Source organism: Cyrtonyx montezumae, unplaced genomic scaffold (genome assembly GCF_038088225.1).
Source record: "Cyrtonyx montezumae isolate F1298 unplaced genomic scaffold, pur_monq_1.0 scaffold_0, whole genome shotgun sequence".
Taxonomy (NCBI): domain Eukaryota; kingdom Metazoa; phylum Chordata; class Aves; order Galliformes; family Odontophoridae; genus Cyrtonyx; species Cyrtonyx montezumae.
This window is the reverse complement of record NW_027071824.1, coordinates 14,061,096-14,080,699: the sequence shown is the minus strand read 5'-3', so window position 1 is coordinate 14,080,699 and position 19,604 is coordinate 14,061,096. Positions and strand designations below refer to the sequence as shown.

Genomic DNA, 19,604 nt, shown 5'->3' with positions numbered 1-19,604 from the left:
ACATGTGTACAAGTGTACATAAAAGTACAGCACACCTCACCATTTTATGGAGCTCTTACCACTCAGTAAAACACCATTTGCAGAAGGTGTGGTTAAGTGACAGCTAGTGCAAAGAAAGCAAGCTGAAAGAAGAAGCTGGGGTTCAGTGGTACAATGCACCTCAATGAAAACATGTCAAGAAAAGTGGCTTGAGGTACCAATTTTTCTCCATGAGAGTGGAAGTACAGATTAGAAGGGCACAGGGTCCTGGAGTTGAAAACTGTGTTTGGTCTAAACCTATCTGAAGAGGCAGTCATATAAAAGAAAGAACTTGAGAGGAACACAAGATTCCAGAAAAAAATTCTACACAGATTTTTGAGACCAGATCAGAGCAAACATTTTACAGCATTTCTGGGTGCACATTATCCAACACTGCCGTAAACTTATTAAACATCTCCCCATCATTTTGAATTAAAGCAGGATTTAAGCTTTCTTTCACTGAAACTACAGTGTATCATCTCAAAACATAATGCAACTTGGAGAATATCAAAAGCACTAGATAATTGTCATTTTTGAAATTACTTTGACAATTAAAATAATGGTTGAGCTATACCTGTGTAATTCAGCAAAAATCTTCCCAGAAATTCAGCAGTGGTGCTGGATGCACAGACACAGGTAATACAAGGGGATCATTACTTCAGAACCTCCTCTGATTCCGGTTTCCACAGCTTCCCTTTCCTCCATCACAGTATGCTCCCTCTGTTTGAGAACTTCTGCCTATGATATTACCCCATTGATTGGTGTTGGCATTTTCTGCAAGTATCAGTACTTGTAAAGAACTGGTAAGATGCAGGTGAGGTGCATGAAAATACAGCAATTAAAACATCCTGATTTTAAGCGACATTGTGTTTTCTATTTGTTCCTCATTACCTTAACCCTAACCCAACACCCCCTGTCCCCACTACACACCACCAAATGCTTCCCTTTCAGGTATAATGTGAGCCAGCAGAAACTGCATTACATGAGTATCTGCACTGAATGCTGTGATGTTTCAGCTATGCCAGCACAGCTACCGTGGTAAAGCATGCATGTGTAGACAAGCCCTTTGAAAAGTGCAGTAAAACCTGTTTAGGTCAAATCAGCCAGGTTTCTACAAGAAAAATAAGAAATGTCTCTTGCAACAGCAAAGCACATAAGTACTGCTATTTTATTACAATTTACTCAATTCAGGCGCCAGATGGTTTTAGACAGAAGTAACAACCAGAACCATTACCAATTCTGTGCATCTGTTTGCTTTACAGCACAGTTATGACCAGGTTTGCACTTCTACTAGATTTTAAATTAAATCTGGGGCCACTGGTAACTTAATTTAGGATTTTTTGTAGTTTCTGAAAGAAATAAACTGCATCACATTATGCATTATTCTGTTCACTGTGAGAATCACAAGACTATCAGAGACCATTCACACTAACACATAAAGTAACTCACTGTTAATCTTGTGGCACGAAGTTTCCCTTTCCTAACGCTTATAAAGGTTTTACATCCACAAAGTTGGGTTTTTTTGTGTTTCGTAAGATATTAATTTCTACTTGTTCCGACTTCAGCCATGCTTACCTTAGCTGTCCGTGCATATGAATTAAGAAATACTTAGACTGCTTCTTATGCAGTTATTCTGGACAACAGACCCAGAGCCAATTAGGCACAAAGCAGTGAGGCCTGGGAACATGCTCTACTGGATTCTCACTGTCTCACCCATTTACAGTGATCACAGTATTGACCATATGCAGCACAAGAAAGAATTCTTAAGATCTGTGATAGTAATTTACCTGCTAATCCAAACCAAGAGAAGGCAGGTATCCAGTTTACTCAGTGTATTAGAGCTACCTTATTTTTGAATTAGAGCTGTCATGCATTTGATTAATCTTACTTAGGCAAAATTAAACTTACATCTCCAACTAATTTGCTTAATTTTCCTGAATGTTCCTGTGTAGACTTGCTTTTAGTCACCATTCTTTTCCAGGTTTGCTCCTGGAGTGAATAGCCATGTTTCCTTTACCATCTTCAGCAGTAGCCCAATGGACCATCAAGTTACATAGGAACTTGTTAAGTTGATGTGTCAGCTAAGTTGTGGTAACTGTTCAAATGAAAGCTACTATCTGCACCAAAAGTGCATTAATTCAGTCACAATCTGTTATGTTTGCGTAAACATTATTTGTCCTGTGCTCTAAAGTTTTATCCAGTGCTTTTCTTAAGAGCTCTCAGTCACACAGAAGAAAAGATAAACAGAAAGTTTTCAGAGGATAGTTTAGCAGTCTTGAAATGGAGTATGAAAACAAGCTAACTCTTCACTCCTTCTTCCCCTGCAACATGAAAGAAAAGGCACAGGCCAAGGAAGAATAACACAGAAAAAACCAGACTTGCCATTTAATTATGTATTCAATTCTGCAAATGCAGCCTGGAATCAAGAACTGCAGTAGTATTACAAGAATAATGTAAATATTTCTACTAATTCTAAGGCCAATTATCTTTTCTGATTTGAGGCATAATGACTCATTCAGTGTGCTCAGGATGCAAACTCTTTGCTCAAAGCAAAAGCGCTAAACAAGTCATGGTGGAAAAGGAAAGCTTAAAGCCTTTTCTAATACACCTTCTGCTGAACAATGTGAAACCGGATAGATCAGCTGGCTGGCTGAATGATGGCCATCACATTGCTAGTATAAGGGTTTGATTCTGATGCTGTTAGGCACCTCATTCTACAAATTTGCAATAATGTATGAATAAGATCATGAAAAAGATGAAAGATATAAAGAACTAATTCCACAGTTAAAAGTGACAAGTCAAATATGGTATTTTTTGTGGCAGCAGAGACATAATGAAGAAGACAACTCAGAGTAGAAATAATGTACCTTCACTGTTGACAATTATTGAAGCAGTTCCAGTAACAGCATCTGCAGTCTGACCTACAAATGCTAAGAAAGGGAAAAGTTACAGCATGCATTAGTTCAATACATTACTTTCAACCAATAGCATGTGATTCAGTTTAATTGAATTAAATCTAAAACGAACTCATAACCTCCAGCAATTTAAAAATGCTAATTACTCTTTCATGTGCAACAATGCCAGAGAAGCTAACAAAAACAAAAAGTGTTAATTTACACCCACAAAACAGAAATGTGAGTCCAACATTCTTTAATTTGGCTACATCTCTGCTTTAAAGAAAGCGTGTTATTTATATGGCTTTCTCAGGCACTCTCTACTCCTACATGGAAGTATTTATTTTATCCAATAAAACAATAGAGTCAAGGCTGGAGAAACCTAAGATATTAAAATAACACAGCATTTAAGTCTCCATGGATTTGCATTTCAAGAGAAACATTAACAAGTAGTATGAAGGCAGCGTGAGGCTATATGTTTCCTCTTGGCATTATTATTCAGATATCTAGAAGTTAAGCTGGCAGCACTGTCTATTACAAAGATTGTTCAATATTTACTACTGTAAGAGCAGGTTTTCAGATGTCAGATAATTTGTCAAATATTAACCAGTGCTCCAGAAGTTTCCACGATAAGGGACTGTGTTAAGTAACACTGTAGGAAAAAAAAAAACCTGTCAAAAAAGTTCAGTTTTCTTTCCGTAATAAGTGTGTGCATGAAAAACACACTATCATGTTTCAGGTAAATTCTGGTAATGTTTTGTTTAAGAAGCTCTGTTGCTTTAACATTTTAGAACATGGACTTGAAGCTGGGCAAGAGCTGGCTTCTTTCTCAAGCTGTGCTCTCTCTGGAAAATTTAAATACCTGTTCAAATTTGAACAAGGCTCAAAAAAAAAAAAAAAAAAAGTCACATCATGCTTATGCCAATCTGCTACAGTACTGAAATTACTCGCTCTGAAGGTTCTCTTATCTAGCTCAGTTACAAGGGTCAGAGCAGAACTTTCATCGCAATTATACCTCCTTTTCACCGTGAGCTAGGTTTGCACATTGGAATTAAAAGCAAAGACATTGTGTCTTCTGTGTTCCTTCCGCAGAAGATACACTGTATGAGGAGGCAGTTAACTGTTCCGTTCAAATACAGAAGAGCTGCTATTGGAGGGAGAGAGAGTAGTACATCAGTAAAGATCTAAACGGTCTGAGCTGTGCTAAGAGTGGGAAAGTTTTCCTAACTTTCCTAAAAGGCTGGAACTGAAAAGAAAAGGGTTAAGATGGTAAATTAAGAAACAGAAGAGCATAAAAAAAAGTCATACAAGAAGGATCTAGGATATGAAATGCACAAAAGTGGAGTTACAGCAAGGATCCAGTACCCAGTATCCTTATGTATATAATTACAGGGATAGGTTAGATGTGGATTAAACTGGGATGAAAAGCCAGTCATGGGACTGACATATGATAGTCCTACGTGAAAATGCCTGTATATGCTGAATCATCCTCGCCTCCAAATCTTGCTGTGATCCAAGACTCAATCATTTAAATCAGAAAAGAAGAGATGTAAGACTGGCTGTGGAAAATACATTTTGATTAAGTGCTATGCATTATAATAGCTTTTTTTTTTACATCATCAAAGACTTTATTCATGAGGTAGGCCTGCTTTGGACTGATTTATAACTAACAGACATTGGTTTTATGGTATCTTTGCCTGGTTGCTTGTGTCAGTTGGAAGATATGCAAAGAATTAACTTCTGTATATATTTGTGAAAGACTTAGATGCTATATTGATAAGCATAATAATTAAGTCCACAAAATACTAATAATTCTTTAAAGTGAGATTGCAATTATGCAGTAAATGAAACTTGATACTGTACATTAAATAGAATAGATAAACAGAATATTGGATTGCCACTTAGTGATTTTATCTATCCACTCTGTGTATGCTGAAAGAGACCAGGGGCTTATAAACAAATCTGTGTTAAGCAGCACACAATGACACATTAACACTAGAGAGAGAATTAGGGTTACAAAGGTACAAAGATAATAGAATATTGTGAATGCTTAACCTTCCCTTTTCCTGAAAGACTTTCACCATTGGTTTTTGTGTTTATATGTATTAATGAACACTAGCTGCTGTCTCTTAAATGATTGCACACCATTTTAGAAATGAAATTTACTGAGTTGACAAATACATTTCTATTTTTTTCCTTCCCTCCCAACATGAAATAGAGAAAAGATAATCAAACTGGATTTTTCAGTTTCTCACCAGGCATTATCATCCTCGATGCATAACAGTAAGTTATCTTCAAGTGACTTTTACTGGTGTAATCATCTGAGACTTAGAGGTAGTAACATTACATTTTATTTTCAATGGTACAGCTGACTTCAGAAGTCCACATAATCTAACCCATCTGTGTCAAAACAATTATTTGGCGTTCTGAATGGTAAGACAGATCCAATAATGCAATTAAATTAAAAACAAACAAACAAACAACAAAACATTTGCTATATATTTTTAAAGCTTAGAAATAATTCAAAAGGCTTCTTTAAAGTAAAAGTTTACCTGTAGAAACACCATTCTTCTTCAAATTTGCAACATAATCATTGCCAAAGGAATCCTTCCCCACCTAGGCAAAACAAAATAAAAAGGACAGATTTTCTTTCTTACAGAAAGGTGAGAGCATCTTTAGGCAGTGGAATGCTCTAATGCAATTTGAATACAACATTTCCTATTTTGCAGCACTTTGCCTCATTTTTGAAATAGCGTTCTGCAGATCTCTCCTTCTCTATTACACCCTCCCTCTACCCACGTCTCTGTATTCAAGTTTCATTCTCACACAACCAGTATGTGCCCTTGGAAGTGACACTTTCTGGAAGTGTTCTGAATCTGGTACTCCCAGATCATTAGTCAGTTTTTAATTGACAACATAAGTAGCAAATTCAGTGTTCTTCTTAAGTGTAGTTTGCATTTGAATTTTCTACCTCAGAGTTTTCTTGGTAGAAAAATATCAGTGGTTGTGGTCTAGAAAGTGACTATAAACATGGCATTTCTGATTTCTATAATTTCTCAGTACTGGATGAACTGTTTATGAATTCAACATGTTTGTTTTATCCAGCACTACCAGACCCAGATGAGATGAGTTAGAGAGTCAAGCTATGCTCTGTTGTTTTTCTAAAAGCAAGTAAAAAAGCCTGTAATTTCAGTTGCACTAATCCTTTCAGATGAACAGATTTCTGCTTTGTGTTTAGTCAGAGTAATAAACATTTGTTTTTGTTACATTACACAAGCTGAAAAAAAAGGAGATGAGGTATATGGAGGAAAAAAAAAGTCTAACTTAATGTCAAAATAGCGTTTAGAATATAAAGGCGACGTGGTTTTCAGTTCACCAATTTTAGCCTGTGTGTCTTCAGCACTCACTGTTTGTGCTCCTACTTCCAAGAGTAAGTTGTATATCTGAGCAGTATCAACGACTGACCAATGATATCAGAAGTATTGTTTCGAGAGAAAAAGAAGTCATATTTCAGATAGGAAACCAAAGGAAGATATTGGTCATGGTCTACAGATGAAGAGTCCCTGATTAATGATCCATCTTCCCATAGAACAGCACTAATAGCTAAATCTGACAGTGAGTTACCACAAACTACAAAGCAACTGCCTCTAATGCCTGCTTAGAAATTAGTCTAAACAGACATAAATATGAATTCAGTCTTTCAGTAAGCTCTGAGAAGGCTTGAGTACTAGTAGTGATCAAATCCTACAAAAATCAAATCTCACAATTTACAATTCAAAAATTTAAAGTGTCGCAGATGAGTGATTCTTCCCCTGGCTTATTCTATCACATAACCACGTTTTGAAACATACTTTCATTTCTGACATCTTCTATAGAGGATTTTTAGAAAGCATTATTAGAGTAGGTCCCAGACTTTTACCAAAAGGGGACAGTAATGTAGGTCAAAACAGTCTAATCAGCTGAAACAATCCTCTAACAAAGGGGAGAAAACAAAACCAACATTTTCTTAAGTCACTTTGTTATTCACTGTTTGCATATTAGAATATTTCAGCACCTCTGACTACTCCCAGTTTGCCAGACAGGGATGCATCTTCTGCCTGCTTTTGGCTGAAACACTGCAGCCACCTGTGATTTAAACATGAGTTGCGCTCACCTTTCTAGCCTAACAGCTGTACTATAAGAATGCATTCCACCTGATGGTGTCATCTTTTTCCTCTGTATCTGCTACAAAGCTTCTATAACAAATCTCAGGATTTGCTCAGTTATTTCAGCAATCAAGTATTTCATAACTATTTCCCGAAAGCTCAACGGAAACCTACTTCCTTCAGCTCCGGGACCTACATAACTGAAAGACAGGCACCCCTTATTGTTCAACTGTCATAACAACTGAGATCAGCCATGGCACTTTTGCTTGCAGCAACAGATCTCAGGACTGGAGGGAAGCCCTTGGAGGAGTTCTGTTAAGGTCCTTTTCCTCTGGAAACTTTTTTCCATGCTAGTTCATCAGCATCCAACCCAGTTAATCCCAATGCGTTTGAAGGGCTTTCTTTCTCTTTCCATTCAGGCTTTACCTCCAAGGAAGATAGAGTATTGGGCATCAGACTCACTTTAGATTAAAGGACATACTTACTGACCATGTCAAATTATGTAACGCTGTTTTAAACATTTTCTGTTTTTACTCTAACACTGCCAGACAGACTATTGAATAAACAGAAAACTGAATGTCTTATTCTGTTGACCACAGAACATTGTATGTGCTGAAGCAGCATTTCTTTCTTCTTGAGTTCTTAACAATAGCATTTAGAAATGTATTATGGTCACATGATTTGCACATTAGCACAAGTGGAATTACATCAGTATTTTTTAACCTGGTTTTTCCTTGCTTACTATGTTCCCCATATGCAGCTAGGAGAGCTGACTGGCATTGTAATAGCTAAAAGAATCAAACTCATTTGTACCTGAATATTAATTACAGCAAAAACATGAACTTCTTGACCATTTTTTCAATCTATTCTATATATACATTTTTTGAAAGTGTTTACTCTCTCCCTTGCTTTGAGAATGAAACAGGTATGGGGTCAACAGAAAACACGAAAATGACTGGAGATAACCATTAAACTCTGGTCTGTGTCATAGATATATCTAAGTTCTTACAATTAAGTGAGCATTCAAGTACTTTCTCTTCAATTTGGCTTACAGATCATCTGAAGAGATCACTACATAGTCTGATAGTCCAGCACTATAGGAGTAGGAATGAAATGCTGAGGATTAAGAATGTTGAAAAATGCTGAGGCTTAAGAGTAGGAATGAAAAGCTGAGACTTAAGTAGAACTTAGCATATGCACTATCAGGCTGCTGATATCAATGTCCAGTGAGGATCATTCAAAATTGTTCAGCAGAAGTAAAAGAGGACCTTTTTTCAGCACATACAATGTCCTTCAGATAAACTTCCTTCCATGTTCTTAATCTAGGCTGCTTAGCAGAGTTTTTGGTAATGACCACTACAATGGTGACTTTGGACCCTCTCAAGACCACTGTACATTTTCCAGTATTTTAAAAAGGTTCTTATAGGAACACAAGCGATTCACTTTTCCTCTTAGATCCTTTAGTTTGCTAATGGCAGTCTTGTCGGCTTCTCTGAACCACTGCCTTTCTTGTCTTTTCAAAGCTGCAGCTGTTCCATCAATATGTTGTTTTACGGTACTGAGCAAACTGAAGAATGCAGTTTTAAGATCAATACTATGATAGATATTGATAACCCAGAGTAACATCACTCACTTCCACTGATTTACAGGCAAGAAGTGGAACAATATTTGCATTTCCACTAGTCAAACTTGGTATTTGAATTCAAAATTAAAATCAACAGCCTTCTCTGCTACATATAGTCATGCCTATAAGCCATCCTAAATCTCCCTTTCTCAAACCCTGAAGAGTTGATCCCTGCCTCTCTTTTATGTTTTAAAGCTCTCGAATATGAAGAATGCCTTGTCAGTTGACCTGAGATGCTTATGTTTACTCTTGTTGAGTAGATCTTCTGTCTAAATTACAGTTTTTGTTAGAGGATGCCACACGCCAGTGGAATGTCCCTCGGGGACATCACTAATACTGATTCCAATCCCAGAACATCAGATTGTAGTAGCAATTTCTTCATGTTGGGAACTGCAACCAAAGCATAATCATGTACTGAGCACAGAGGGCGTGTAAGGGGCAATCTGCCTTTAAGATCCCACTGCATATTTAAGATGACTTGTTAAGCTATGAATAACTGAATTGTAACGTCTTACTATTACCTGGCTCTTCTCAGTTATATTCTGCAAGTGACATTATATGATTTCCCATTGATTAAAGCAGATAAAATATCATACAGCTCTGAGAAGAGACTATTTTGAAAGGCTATACAATATAAAAAGTAAATAACTTTATATAAAAAATAATAAAGAAAAAAAACGTATAGATATTAGAGAAATGTGATTCTCCACCATTTATTTTATCCAATAAATACAAGAATGGAGAGAAAGGAAAAGGAAGGGAGGGAGGGAGGAAGGAAGGGAGGAAAATAATCAATTTTACTGAAATAGCATAAATATGCTTTTGGAAAGAAAACAGAAATTACTGAATTTTATTAGGAATGCAAATGGTTCCAGGAACATGTATTCATTGAACATAGCTTAGACTATTAAAAATTAAAACAAAATTCACACTTTCTGTGAAAAAACTGCCTTTAACATTTAGCAGGAAATGTTAGCACAGAATTCATTGCCAATTCATCTTGTGCTAGAATCTGACCATTCCTGAATGCAAAGATGATAAAATACTTTCAGTATTACAAAAGTACAAACATTCTCAGTATAAATTAAAACAAAAAAATAAAATTCCAACCAACAAACCAAACAAAAACAGTACTATAGAACTACTAGTGAGAATGACCCACGGAGATGCCTGAAGGTATAATTCAGATTTGTAGTCATCAATCTTTCACTTAAATATAAGGTTGGAAAGTAGTGAGAAAGGCTTCCTTGTGATGTCTTGGTACTCCATAAAAACCTCCTAACAGCTGTTGATCCATCAAATTTAGAATTCTCTCCCTGCTGTGGCAATAATAAAGTACATTCAGGCCATCTGAAGTTTCATCTGCAGCTTGTATGGGTTAGACAATTAGGCTACAAAGAGATAGAATTTGATCTTACCCTTAGAAATGATCACTCAAAACCAATCACATTTAATGGCAAAAATCAAAGAAAAGCACTGCAAAGCGTCTGCCAGGCTGAATCAGCTCAATGGTCTGTTTATATTCCTTCCTGAATTTGTTACTATTTTATAAGTGTTTGATTTTTATAATCATCTACAAAGTAAATTGCAGGTTGATTGCAGTATCTAGCACCTGAATGTTATCACTGAAGCCCTGACAGTTCTAACAATGGGGAACATAAGGATCAAGTTTATTTGAATTTCGAACATCTCTAATACCCCTCAATTCTCCCTTTTGTGGTACATCAATTTAAATTTTGCAATCTTTATTTATGTGCAAATTCTGCCAGATCTCTAGCCAACTACTCTTTGGTTCTGGCAGTGTTTTTAGAACAGCCTCCTGGTCATATTTCATGCTTAAATTTATAGCTGAAATAGGAGAAGAGGGAATTAGAGAGGGATTAAAAAAAGAAGAAGAAAAAAGCAACAACAACAAAAAGGCTTTTCTGTAAGACAAGCAAAGGTTTACTGGAATTTGCATGAACATTTACTTCAGTTGTAATCCAAGAGCAAGTCAGTGCTTACCTTGCAGATCAGAGAGGTCTTGGCCCCAAGTCGAGCAGACTGGACACACTGATTGGCTCCTTTCCCACCAAAACCAATGAAAAACTTCTGTCCGAGGATGGTTTCTCCAGCTCTTGGCAATCTTGTGGTAAAGCTATTCCAATTTAAAGCAATATTTACATATATTAATGACTGAAAATAGCAACCATCTTCAAAATAAGAGTTACATTCTTACAATTTTAAATGGTCCAACAGCCACTCAATATGAACATAAAAGACTAGGAAGTCCTTTTAGGGTCTCTACAAACCATCAGTTTATGTTTATTCTTTATATGCCACTCAGTCAAGCTGCTCATTTATTACTTGGGAGAGGAATTGCACTTCTGTTGTTTCTGTTTCATGTTTCAGTCACAAAAAGAAGCATTTGATCCCCGACTGGGATTCCCCAGTGCTAATTCAATACAGACAGATAATAAATCTATAGGTCTTACTGTTCATGTTGTCTTACTGCAACGTTCAGCTCACCTTTACACATTGTTCATTTAATTTCATTACACCTAATTATACGCTCTTGAACCACCCTAAGTAATTTTTCACTTTGTTGGGGTTCACACCCCTGAAAATTGTAGATCATTATCAAAGCTTTCCTCCTCTCTTTTGTCACTCAGCAGTGACTACTCTTTCTTTTAAATAAAACCTTACAACTTCTTAACATTTCGTTGTTTTTTGAGCTCTGATTACACTGACATCTTTCTGTGGATGGGTTCCCAGATGAAGAAGCACTAATACAGGTGGAGACCCATCGGGATGTATTCAAGACAGTTTGGTTTAGTTTCCATTTAATAAAAAAAAACAACAGAACTGTAATGTTGTTAATACTACCAGACGTTTTGCCATCTCCAGCAAAAGCTGAAAAGAAGAAAAGACTCCCCTAAGACTACGGGGGAGAAGTTCTCTGAACACAAATGGCAAGTTTTCTTTTCCTGCTTCTATTAGAAATACAGAACTCAAAGCTGTGTTTACAACGCTGATTACCCAAGTTTCTGCCTCCTCAAGCCATGCATTCCAGGGACACATTTTAAAAATGTAATCCCTAATATCTCCTAAGTTACAAACAAGCTAAGAACAAGCATAGAAGGAAGGCCTCCTGCAAGGTAATTCAACCTGCTCAGCCCACTTGCGGGTGGCCCAAACATGCTGCCAAAAGTCTGCGGGAAAGAAAGAGTCCATGGGCAAAGGGGAGTTTGCAGGAATGTAGAGGAATCTGCCCTAATAAGCAAAAGATTCACTTCATCTCTGTCGTTGCATAACATTTTGCCAGTGAATCTTAGAACAGCTTCAAACTTGCCAGCCCTCCAATTCAGAAAAAGGTGACATAATTCTACACTAGTAAGTCACTACTGATTGCTGCCTGAAAAGGATATGAGGAGTGCGTGCATATTACCCTTGACTTTGTATTGCCAGTTTTAGGGCATATTAGTGTTTGCAAAACATTAATGCCAGAACACACCCATACGAACTGAAAGTTTTCAAGAAAAAGTAAGCATTTTCTTCTTACTGATTTTCTATTTCAACATCCATCTGCCTACATGTTTAGGACCAGGATGAAAACAAAAACTAAAACTAAGCTAGTGAAACTAAGTAAGCCTTTAACTCCCTCAAGATCTGTGCTCTGAGGCAGCTGTTACGGGTCTGTCCCTCAGCAATAGTTACAGATTCTGAAGATATGCAGGTTGGGATGCAAACACTAATTAGGGATGTTTGCTAACAGCACATCCCACATTTCAGTGTGCAAGTATGGTACCCGATCAGCAGTTTTTCTTGTATGGAGGACTGGAGAGAACCCCAGAAAGACTCACAAGTACAGCTACTGGCACTTATTCTGTTTCCAGGCATGCAGAGTCAGGTAAGATTCTGTTAGGAAATGTTTAAGTCATTTTAACTAAAAATGCAATGGTGATTTACAACAAAGAGTAACTAATGTTTCAGGGAAAAAAAGTGTAATGATGTGAAGTGTATCAAATGAATGAAGGTGTATTAATAGTAACATCTATAATTTATTGCTATTTTCTCAATTTGATGTGCCATTGGAAGCCAAAATAGTGATTGCTGTGGACCAGAGAATGAAGGTCACAAAACTCAGACAAGGAAGCTCTTGTTCGATCAGGCTACTGCAAGCATACTTGCAGAATTATGTGTCACTCAGCAAAGAATAGTTGTTATACTCAGCAATAGTAAGCAATAGTAATAGCAGCTCTTGTACGACTCATTTCTTTGACAGATCTCACTACACTTTAAAAAGCAGAACAACATTGTTATTCCTGTTTTGTGGGTGTGAAACTTAGGCAAGACATTTTGCCTTTTTGTTCCTTGGGTCAGCCAAGAAGCCACTGGCAAAACCAAAAGCAGAGATCAGCTCTATCCTCTAGCACACACAGTCTCTTCGTTTCAATTCCACACTAAGAAAATGGTATCAAGTCTCTGTTCATCTTCCTTCCTTAGGGTGTTTTAGGAGATTAAAGCTCATCCTAAATAGAATTTGTTCCTGCAAAAAGCTCGTATATTTTTAGACAAAGATGAACAACTGTGACATCCCAGCAGGCATCTGCTAATGGTGCTGCTTTGAGTTCACATGCATTTGTGAGAAGCACGTTTAACTGTACATATTCTTGTTTTAACAGTGGCTAGACCATGACTTGATTCTTCTCGTAGTTATGTTGGCATCAACATGCAACTCCAATGAAAGCAGCATAATTACACTGGTGAAAAAACAGGCTTGGTGAGGTGAGGATCTGCACCTCGGTGTTTCAAGTAGGACAGCAAAACAACTGCCTGTGGGAATCAAACAGCTTGTTGAAGACGGGAAGATGACCTTTTTTATTGCTTTGATGAGAAGGTACAAGGCAAAGGGCAAAGGATCAAGTTGGAACAGTGATTTGTAATTAGCCAATTTTAAAAATAGGCTAACAGACTAGGCAAGAACACGCAGTGAGTTCCTGTAGCTCACTGTAAACAAAAAAACCCTCCCTCATTGCATTGCAGGCACGATCACCAAACCTTTCAGAACGGTTCTACACTCCAGAAGCCTATTTTTGCCTTCCATATTAAACAAATTCAAAGTACTGATCTACATACACAGCCTGACATAGGTATTCAAGATTTTTTTTCCCCCAATACAACATTTTTCTCTTGTCATTCAATTCTGCAACTGCACTGACTTTCAGTTCAAATCAGACAATTTTAATGAGCATTTCAGGCTTCTGTTATGAGCATGCAACAAGGCAACAATGAGTAATCTGTATAAGGAACCCTATAAATTCTTGGCTTACTGATGGTGCCACAAAGAATACTCAGAATGGACTAAAAGTGATGAAACAGCTAATGTTACTCCAAAACTAAGCAACATAAGTTAATTAGAAAAACTCTCACACTGGTTTTCAGAATTGTTACATAAAGTGTTTTGTAAAGCTATTTACAACTTTGACAGAATTTGAAAACACTGACACAAAAAAAGTAATTTAAGTTGCTAGCCAACAGACTGCTCTTAGTTTATGTGACAAATTCTTCACAGCGTTCAGAGGATAAATGGTGCAAAGGATATTGATCTCCCATCTTATGAGCAACCAGAAACTAAATGTGAAATCCCCCAAGACCTATTAGTTGGGAAATAATAACTATAGAATATGATTTGCAGATCATGCACAGCAATACAGAAACGTGTTTATGGAGGAACTTTTAGACTAAAACATCCTGAAATGCTTTTGGCTACAAATAAAGGAATATAATCACTCAAAATGTCAACAGCTTTTACAAAACAGTATTTAAATGTAAGAAGCACACAGCAACACTACCTACAGTTTCTCATGGGAAATGAAGATTCTTATATCCAGCTATGCTTCAGAGGTTTGGCATAAATAGAAGTACACAAGTAAGAATTTCACCATTGCAATAACTTTGACCCTTTATCCAGAGTGTGCCACAAGTTCTGTTAAAGGCTAGATCTGGTTAGCACTTGTGTTTTTGGACAGATATCCCTTAGGAATGGTGGCACTGGAAGAACAGAACCTTTCACTACCTCAATGATGCACTGAATTAGAAGCAAAATGCAACTGAGTTATTACTGCCACTTTCCATAGCACTCTGGTTTTCAACAGTTCACATCTAGCAGCCACTAGATTACAATCAGAAATACAGTGTCTGAAGGAAGGAGAAAAGGAAAGGGAATAATGCACATAGGCATTATTTTCATAAACTAATCTTGAAATTAATCATGGTTTTCTTCCGATTCTCAATGCCTAACCAGTGTCTGTTCACTGTTTTCAACATGCAAAAATATTACAAAGGTTCACTATGACTGTCAGCTTACCCTGATGTAGGTCTGTGTTGATACAAGAGCATTTTCCCAAAGTTTACTGTGCATTACCCTTATTGCTTCAGAGTTCATTAATGCAAAATATTTTGGGTTTTTTTTAATTTTTTTTTTCTACGGGTCATTTTAATTAGGATCAACAGACTGACCCAGGCTGGTGTCCAGCAGGCAGGTTGGGCAGAACATACTGCCAGGACTCAGGAGGGGCTGAGTGAGGGAGCAGCAGCACTGCCTTCCCTGTATCCACATGGGCATGCTGCCCTGTGCCACTGATAACCTCCCTGTCTGTTGAAAACATGGGATGCTATGTAACCAGGGCACAGTAAGCATGCTTGGTTCAGTAGGAATGTTGAAGAAAAGCCTTAAGCCTCCATTTATTTATGGGAAACAACGTGGTTTTAGCATGCATGAAAAAGAGAAGGGAAAAAATGACATACGTCAACATTTTTCTTTTGAAAAAAGAAAAAAGAAAACAATATTCTCATCAGGCAGCTCAGAGGGGAAGAGAATTTGTATGTTAGATTAGATATCACATTATCTAAGATGACTGTCATTTACATAGTATCTAAAGAAATATTCAAACATCTTTTTTTCTCCTGAAGAATACAGAAGATAATCAAGGGTATCAACAAAGTAGCACAAACGATGCATTTAGAAGTATTTTAATGAACAGGAGTATAATGTAAAGGCTCAGAGTTTAGCTTTGATTCTGTCCTCTTTGAATCCCTGAATAAAACTGGCTCTTTCTCCCCTCCTGGGAATTCCCTCAAATGGGGAAAATCCCTGGGAGATTAGAGTAGGTGTAACTAGCCACTGTCTAGTACACACAATTTACTGGGCTTTCATGCTCCTCAGAGCTGAACAAATACAAAGGAAAGAAAAGCTCTTGCCTCTAACTAGGAATATTAGTACATCATTGTGGTGAAAAAGTCTCAGACCTCTTTCGGATCTGGCGTAACATTTTGGTTTAGCCTCGGTCTCTTTTGTCTCACTTAATTTTTAAAGATTTGAACATGTACTATGGGAAAGTCTCCAAAATATGGAGACAAAAAGACCACAGTTCTTTTCAAAATCTGATGTTCTTGACGTGTTCTTGCTTTCATCCCTTTTAATAATCCACTACAGCATCTTATTGGAAGGTAGAAAACTTTCAGGACGTATAAAGAGATTACCTCAGGAATGCAGTTAACTACAGCTTGGTTTAAATATTGGGCTATCCAGTTCTAGGTTCTTAGTCTCACTTCAAATCTCTATGACTGAAAAAAGTAGAGACAATCAGAAATAATAGAAAATACTCGATATATTCTTCCAACTATTTCCCTGAACATATCAAGTCTTTCTTTAAAAAAGTTTACTTTTCAGACTACTCATATAATTGGTTATCAGTCCTTGGATGGCCTGGGTTCTCTAGCACACATAATGAACAGTGTAAAAAAATATCCAAACTGGTACCTGGCAAAATAATTGATGGCTAAAGAACAATCCTTTCACAGGACAGTGCTGAAGTACAGTGGCAGGGTGAGATATAAAAACTTTACCCCATCTTCCATTCTGAAGATTTTGCTAAGACTTGCTCCATTTTAAATAATTGACAATCTGTCACCATGGCACAAATAATAAATTAGTGCAGAGCAGCAGGAATCTTTTCAAACAGTTTTGTGATCAAAGAAACACACGTATTTTATCAAATACATACATAGTTTTAAAGACAGGCTATTTTGTAGATCTCATTACTGAATGGGTCGACAGTTGAACTGACACAATGGTGAACATCTCTAGCAAGTGAAAAAATTAAATGAATGGCTGAAACTACGGGAGGGCCACAAGAGTAGAATCTTCTTATTCGAGCATTACCTCTTCCCAAATGCTACTGTGCAATCACAACCTCAATTTAAAAAGACCAAAACACATAACATGTAGAATGAGAATGGATGTCCACAGCCCTTCAACAAGAACTCCAGTGAAAGTTTCTGCTGACTCTCTGTACAGGAGTAAATTTTGCCCTACTACATCTTAAAAGATGTAACAAAGAAGGCACTCAGATGAGTATCCTGAAGCTTTTACAGTAGCACACTGTAGCACACGTCACTGAAATAGCATCACCAAGAGATCAGAGTTCCTAAATTATATTGGAAAGCTGAAATTTTCAGAACAAGATAAAAAGCTTTTTATGGAACAATAAGCTTTCCCTCACATGTCTATCAGTTAACTTTTGGGGACAAGGTGGGCACAACACTGGGGATTTCATAATCTGTAATTCTGAACTGGAAGCTCTAAAGAGATTAAATAATACAAGAATCGCCTCAGCAAACATTCCACCATTTTTACAAAACATCTGTTTTGTATTTTAAAAAGATTGTGGAAATTTTCAAAATTACCACTCTCTAACTTTTATTTCCCTCCCACGTTGCTCTTCATTGATGTCTCTCTATTACATTATTTTTGGAACTGAAGTTACATAATTATTTTCAAGGCAATGTGATGGTTAGAATAGACTGTCTCCGAAACACGCTGTTCTCACCTAGCACTACAGAAGGCTTCCTACAGCTCCTATGCTGAACAGAATATTCTATCTTTGTCAAATACCAGGCTTAAAGCAGAAAGCAAACAAACAAACAACAACAACAAAAAAAACCCACAGAACAAAATAACCTTTGCAAGACAAGCAAAGAGTGATCTTTACATGTCTATGAATGGATAAAGAAGACATGTGTTAATATTAATGTAGACTGGCCACAGGGTCCTAGTTCTTGTCAGCATAATTTGTTGTACACTGGTAAATAAACAAAGTAATCCATGCTTCTATTTCACTATCATGCAGACAAAAAATATCAGCTACTCATCTCCCCACAAGTCTTGTCCTCTGTCTTTTCCCCTTCCTCCCATGGCACCCTCCACATTATTTATGGACACTTTGTACATAAGCATATTTGCTTTATGAACTACAATACTGTAAGCAGTATCATAGATTTGTTCTCACTACATAGTTATCAAGATGATGTACAGCGCAGTCTAAATATTACTTGTATTCTCCAGTAAGAAGCTGCTCTAAAAGCTTGTGCCCAAGACAATAATTTTGAGAAATATAAAGTTTTTCAACAGATTTCTAAGTACAGTACAGTATTTCCTTCAGAATACATATGGGTCACAACTGAAAAGTGTAAGCAAAAATTTAGTTTACATATACTTACTCGATTTATCAATAAACGTAGCCAACATGTGCAAAGATAATACACTAAAATCCTTCAATAAACAAAGCTGTATTTGAAATTCCTTCTCATCATAAAGGTGTCTACTAGAATCTTATATTACAACAGCATTAAAAATTGTGTGGCAAAGACAAGAATTTGCAGTGTACAGAGGTTGCCTGGCTTTGTCAGACATGGCTAACTCAGTCACAACAAGTAGGAATCTCCTCCAGGTAACTACATTTACCTTTTTCACAATCTGAGTTTTCTGGGGAAAGGCAGATCTCTAAATATCAGAGATGTGAATATCAGAAAGTGAAGCACTGCAACAGGTTGCCCAGAGAGAGGTGGCGGGTGCCCCAACCTCAGAGACATTCAAATTCGGGATGCAGAGGGCTCTGAGAACCCTGATGTAGCTGTAGGTGTCCTTGTTCACTGCAGGGGAGTTGGACTAGAAGACCCTTAAAGGTCCCTTCCAACTCAAACAATTCTATGTAAACCTGCATAACCCTGGCTTGCAATACCTGGCAACAGACAACTCTTATGTCTCCACTAATGGTCAGAATTTAAGGAACAACAGGGAATGAAAACTGATGGATTATCTGCTCATTTTCACTGCCTCTATATGGTGTACGGCTGAGCCCCAGCAAAACTGCCAACTGCTTTTCCCCAACAGGTCATTCTTCACTTAGTTCTATCTGGTTAAATAAAACAACAGACTGAATAATATTAGTAGGATATTCCCAATAAATAATCACAGAATCATAGAATCACCAAGCTTGGAAAAGACCTACATGATCATCCAGTCCAACCATAACCTATCACCAATCGTTCTCTCAAAACCATGTTCCTCAACACAACGTCTAAATGTTCCTTAAAAACCTCCAGGGTCGGTGACTCCACCACCTCCCTGGGCAGCCCATTCCAGAGCCTGACCACTCTTCCAGAGAAGAAGTGTTTCCTAACATTTAAAGGATCAGGGAATTAGAAGGAAGGAAGTATGATCATCCTCACTACAGATGAGAACATGGGAAATGCCTGTTTTTCCATAAGACTGAATTTGATTTGTCTTTTATATTCCTTCCCACCTTTTATTTTCAGCTCTGACCAGTGTACCTTCTTTTTCTTTCTGCTGTGCATACTGTCAAGATTTACACACTTTAAATAAACAGGGAGAGAGAGAGGATAGGATGTATGGGAAGCGATGGAAGGAGTAAATTAGCAAAAGGGAATTCTGATTCTTTGGAAGCTTGAGTTATTTATGGAAATATGAGGGGCAGAAAAAAAAGAGCAATATAGCAAACAAGTGCACTGCAGAAAGATAACAACAAGAGATAGAGGTAAACAAGGGAAAATCATAGATGGTTCAGGGACGACATGCTA

At 37.2% G+C, this 19,604-nt stretch overlaps 1 protein-coding gene across 2 annotated transcripts in view; it reads right to left on the bottom strand.

The window, feature by feature from the left end:
* The window catches only part of RBKS (ribokinase), a 65,530-nt gene that overhangs the window by 35,991 nt on the left and 9,935 nt on the right, over positions 1-19,604 (bottom strand). The window contains exons 2-5 of one of the 2 annotated variants that reach the window (XM_065755127.1): positions 10,686-10,818; positions 5,465-5,528; positions 3,520-3,564; positions 2,886-2,948 (exon numbers count right to left, since the gene is read on the bottom strand). In XM_065755127.1, coding sequence (XP_065611199.1) covers positions 2,886-2,948; positions 3,520-3,564; positions 5,465-5,528; positions 10,686-10,818 — 305 coding nt within the window. The remainder of the gene's footprint in view (positions 1-2,885; positions 2,949-3,519; positions 3,565-5,464; positions 5,529-10,685; positions 10,819-19,604) is intronic. The other variant, XM_065755137.1, reaches the window with a different exon arrangement.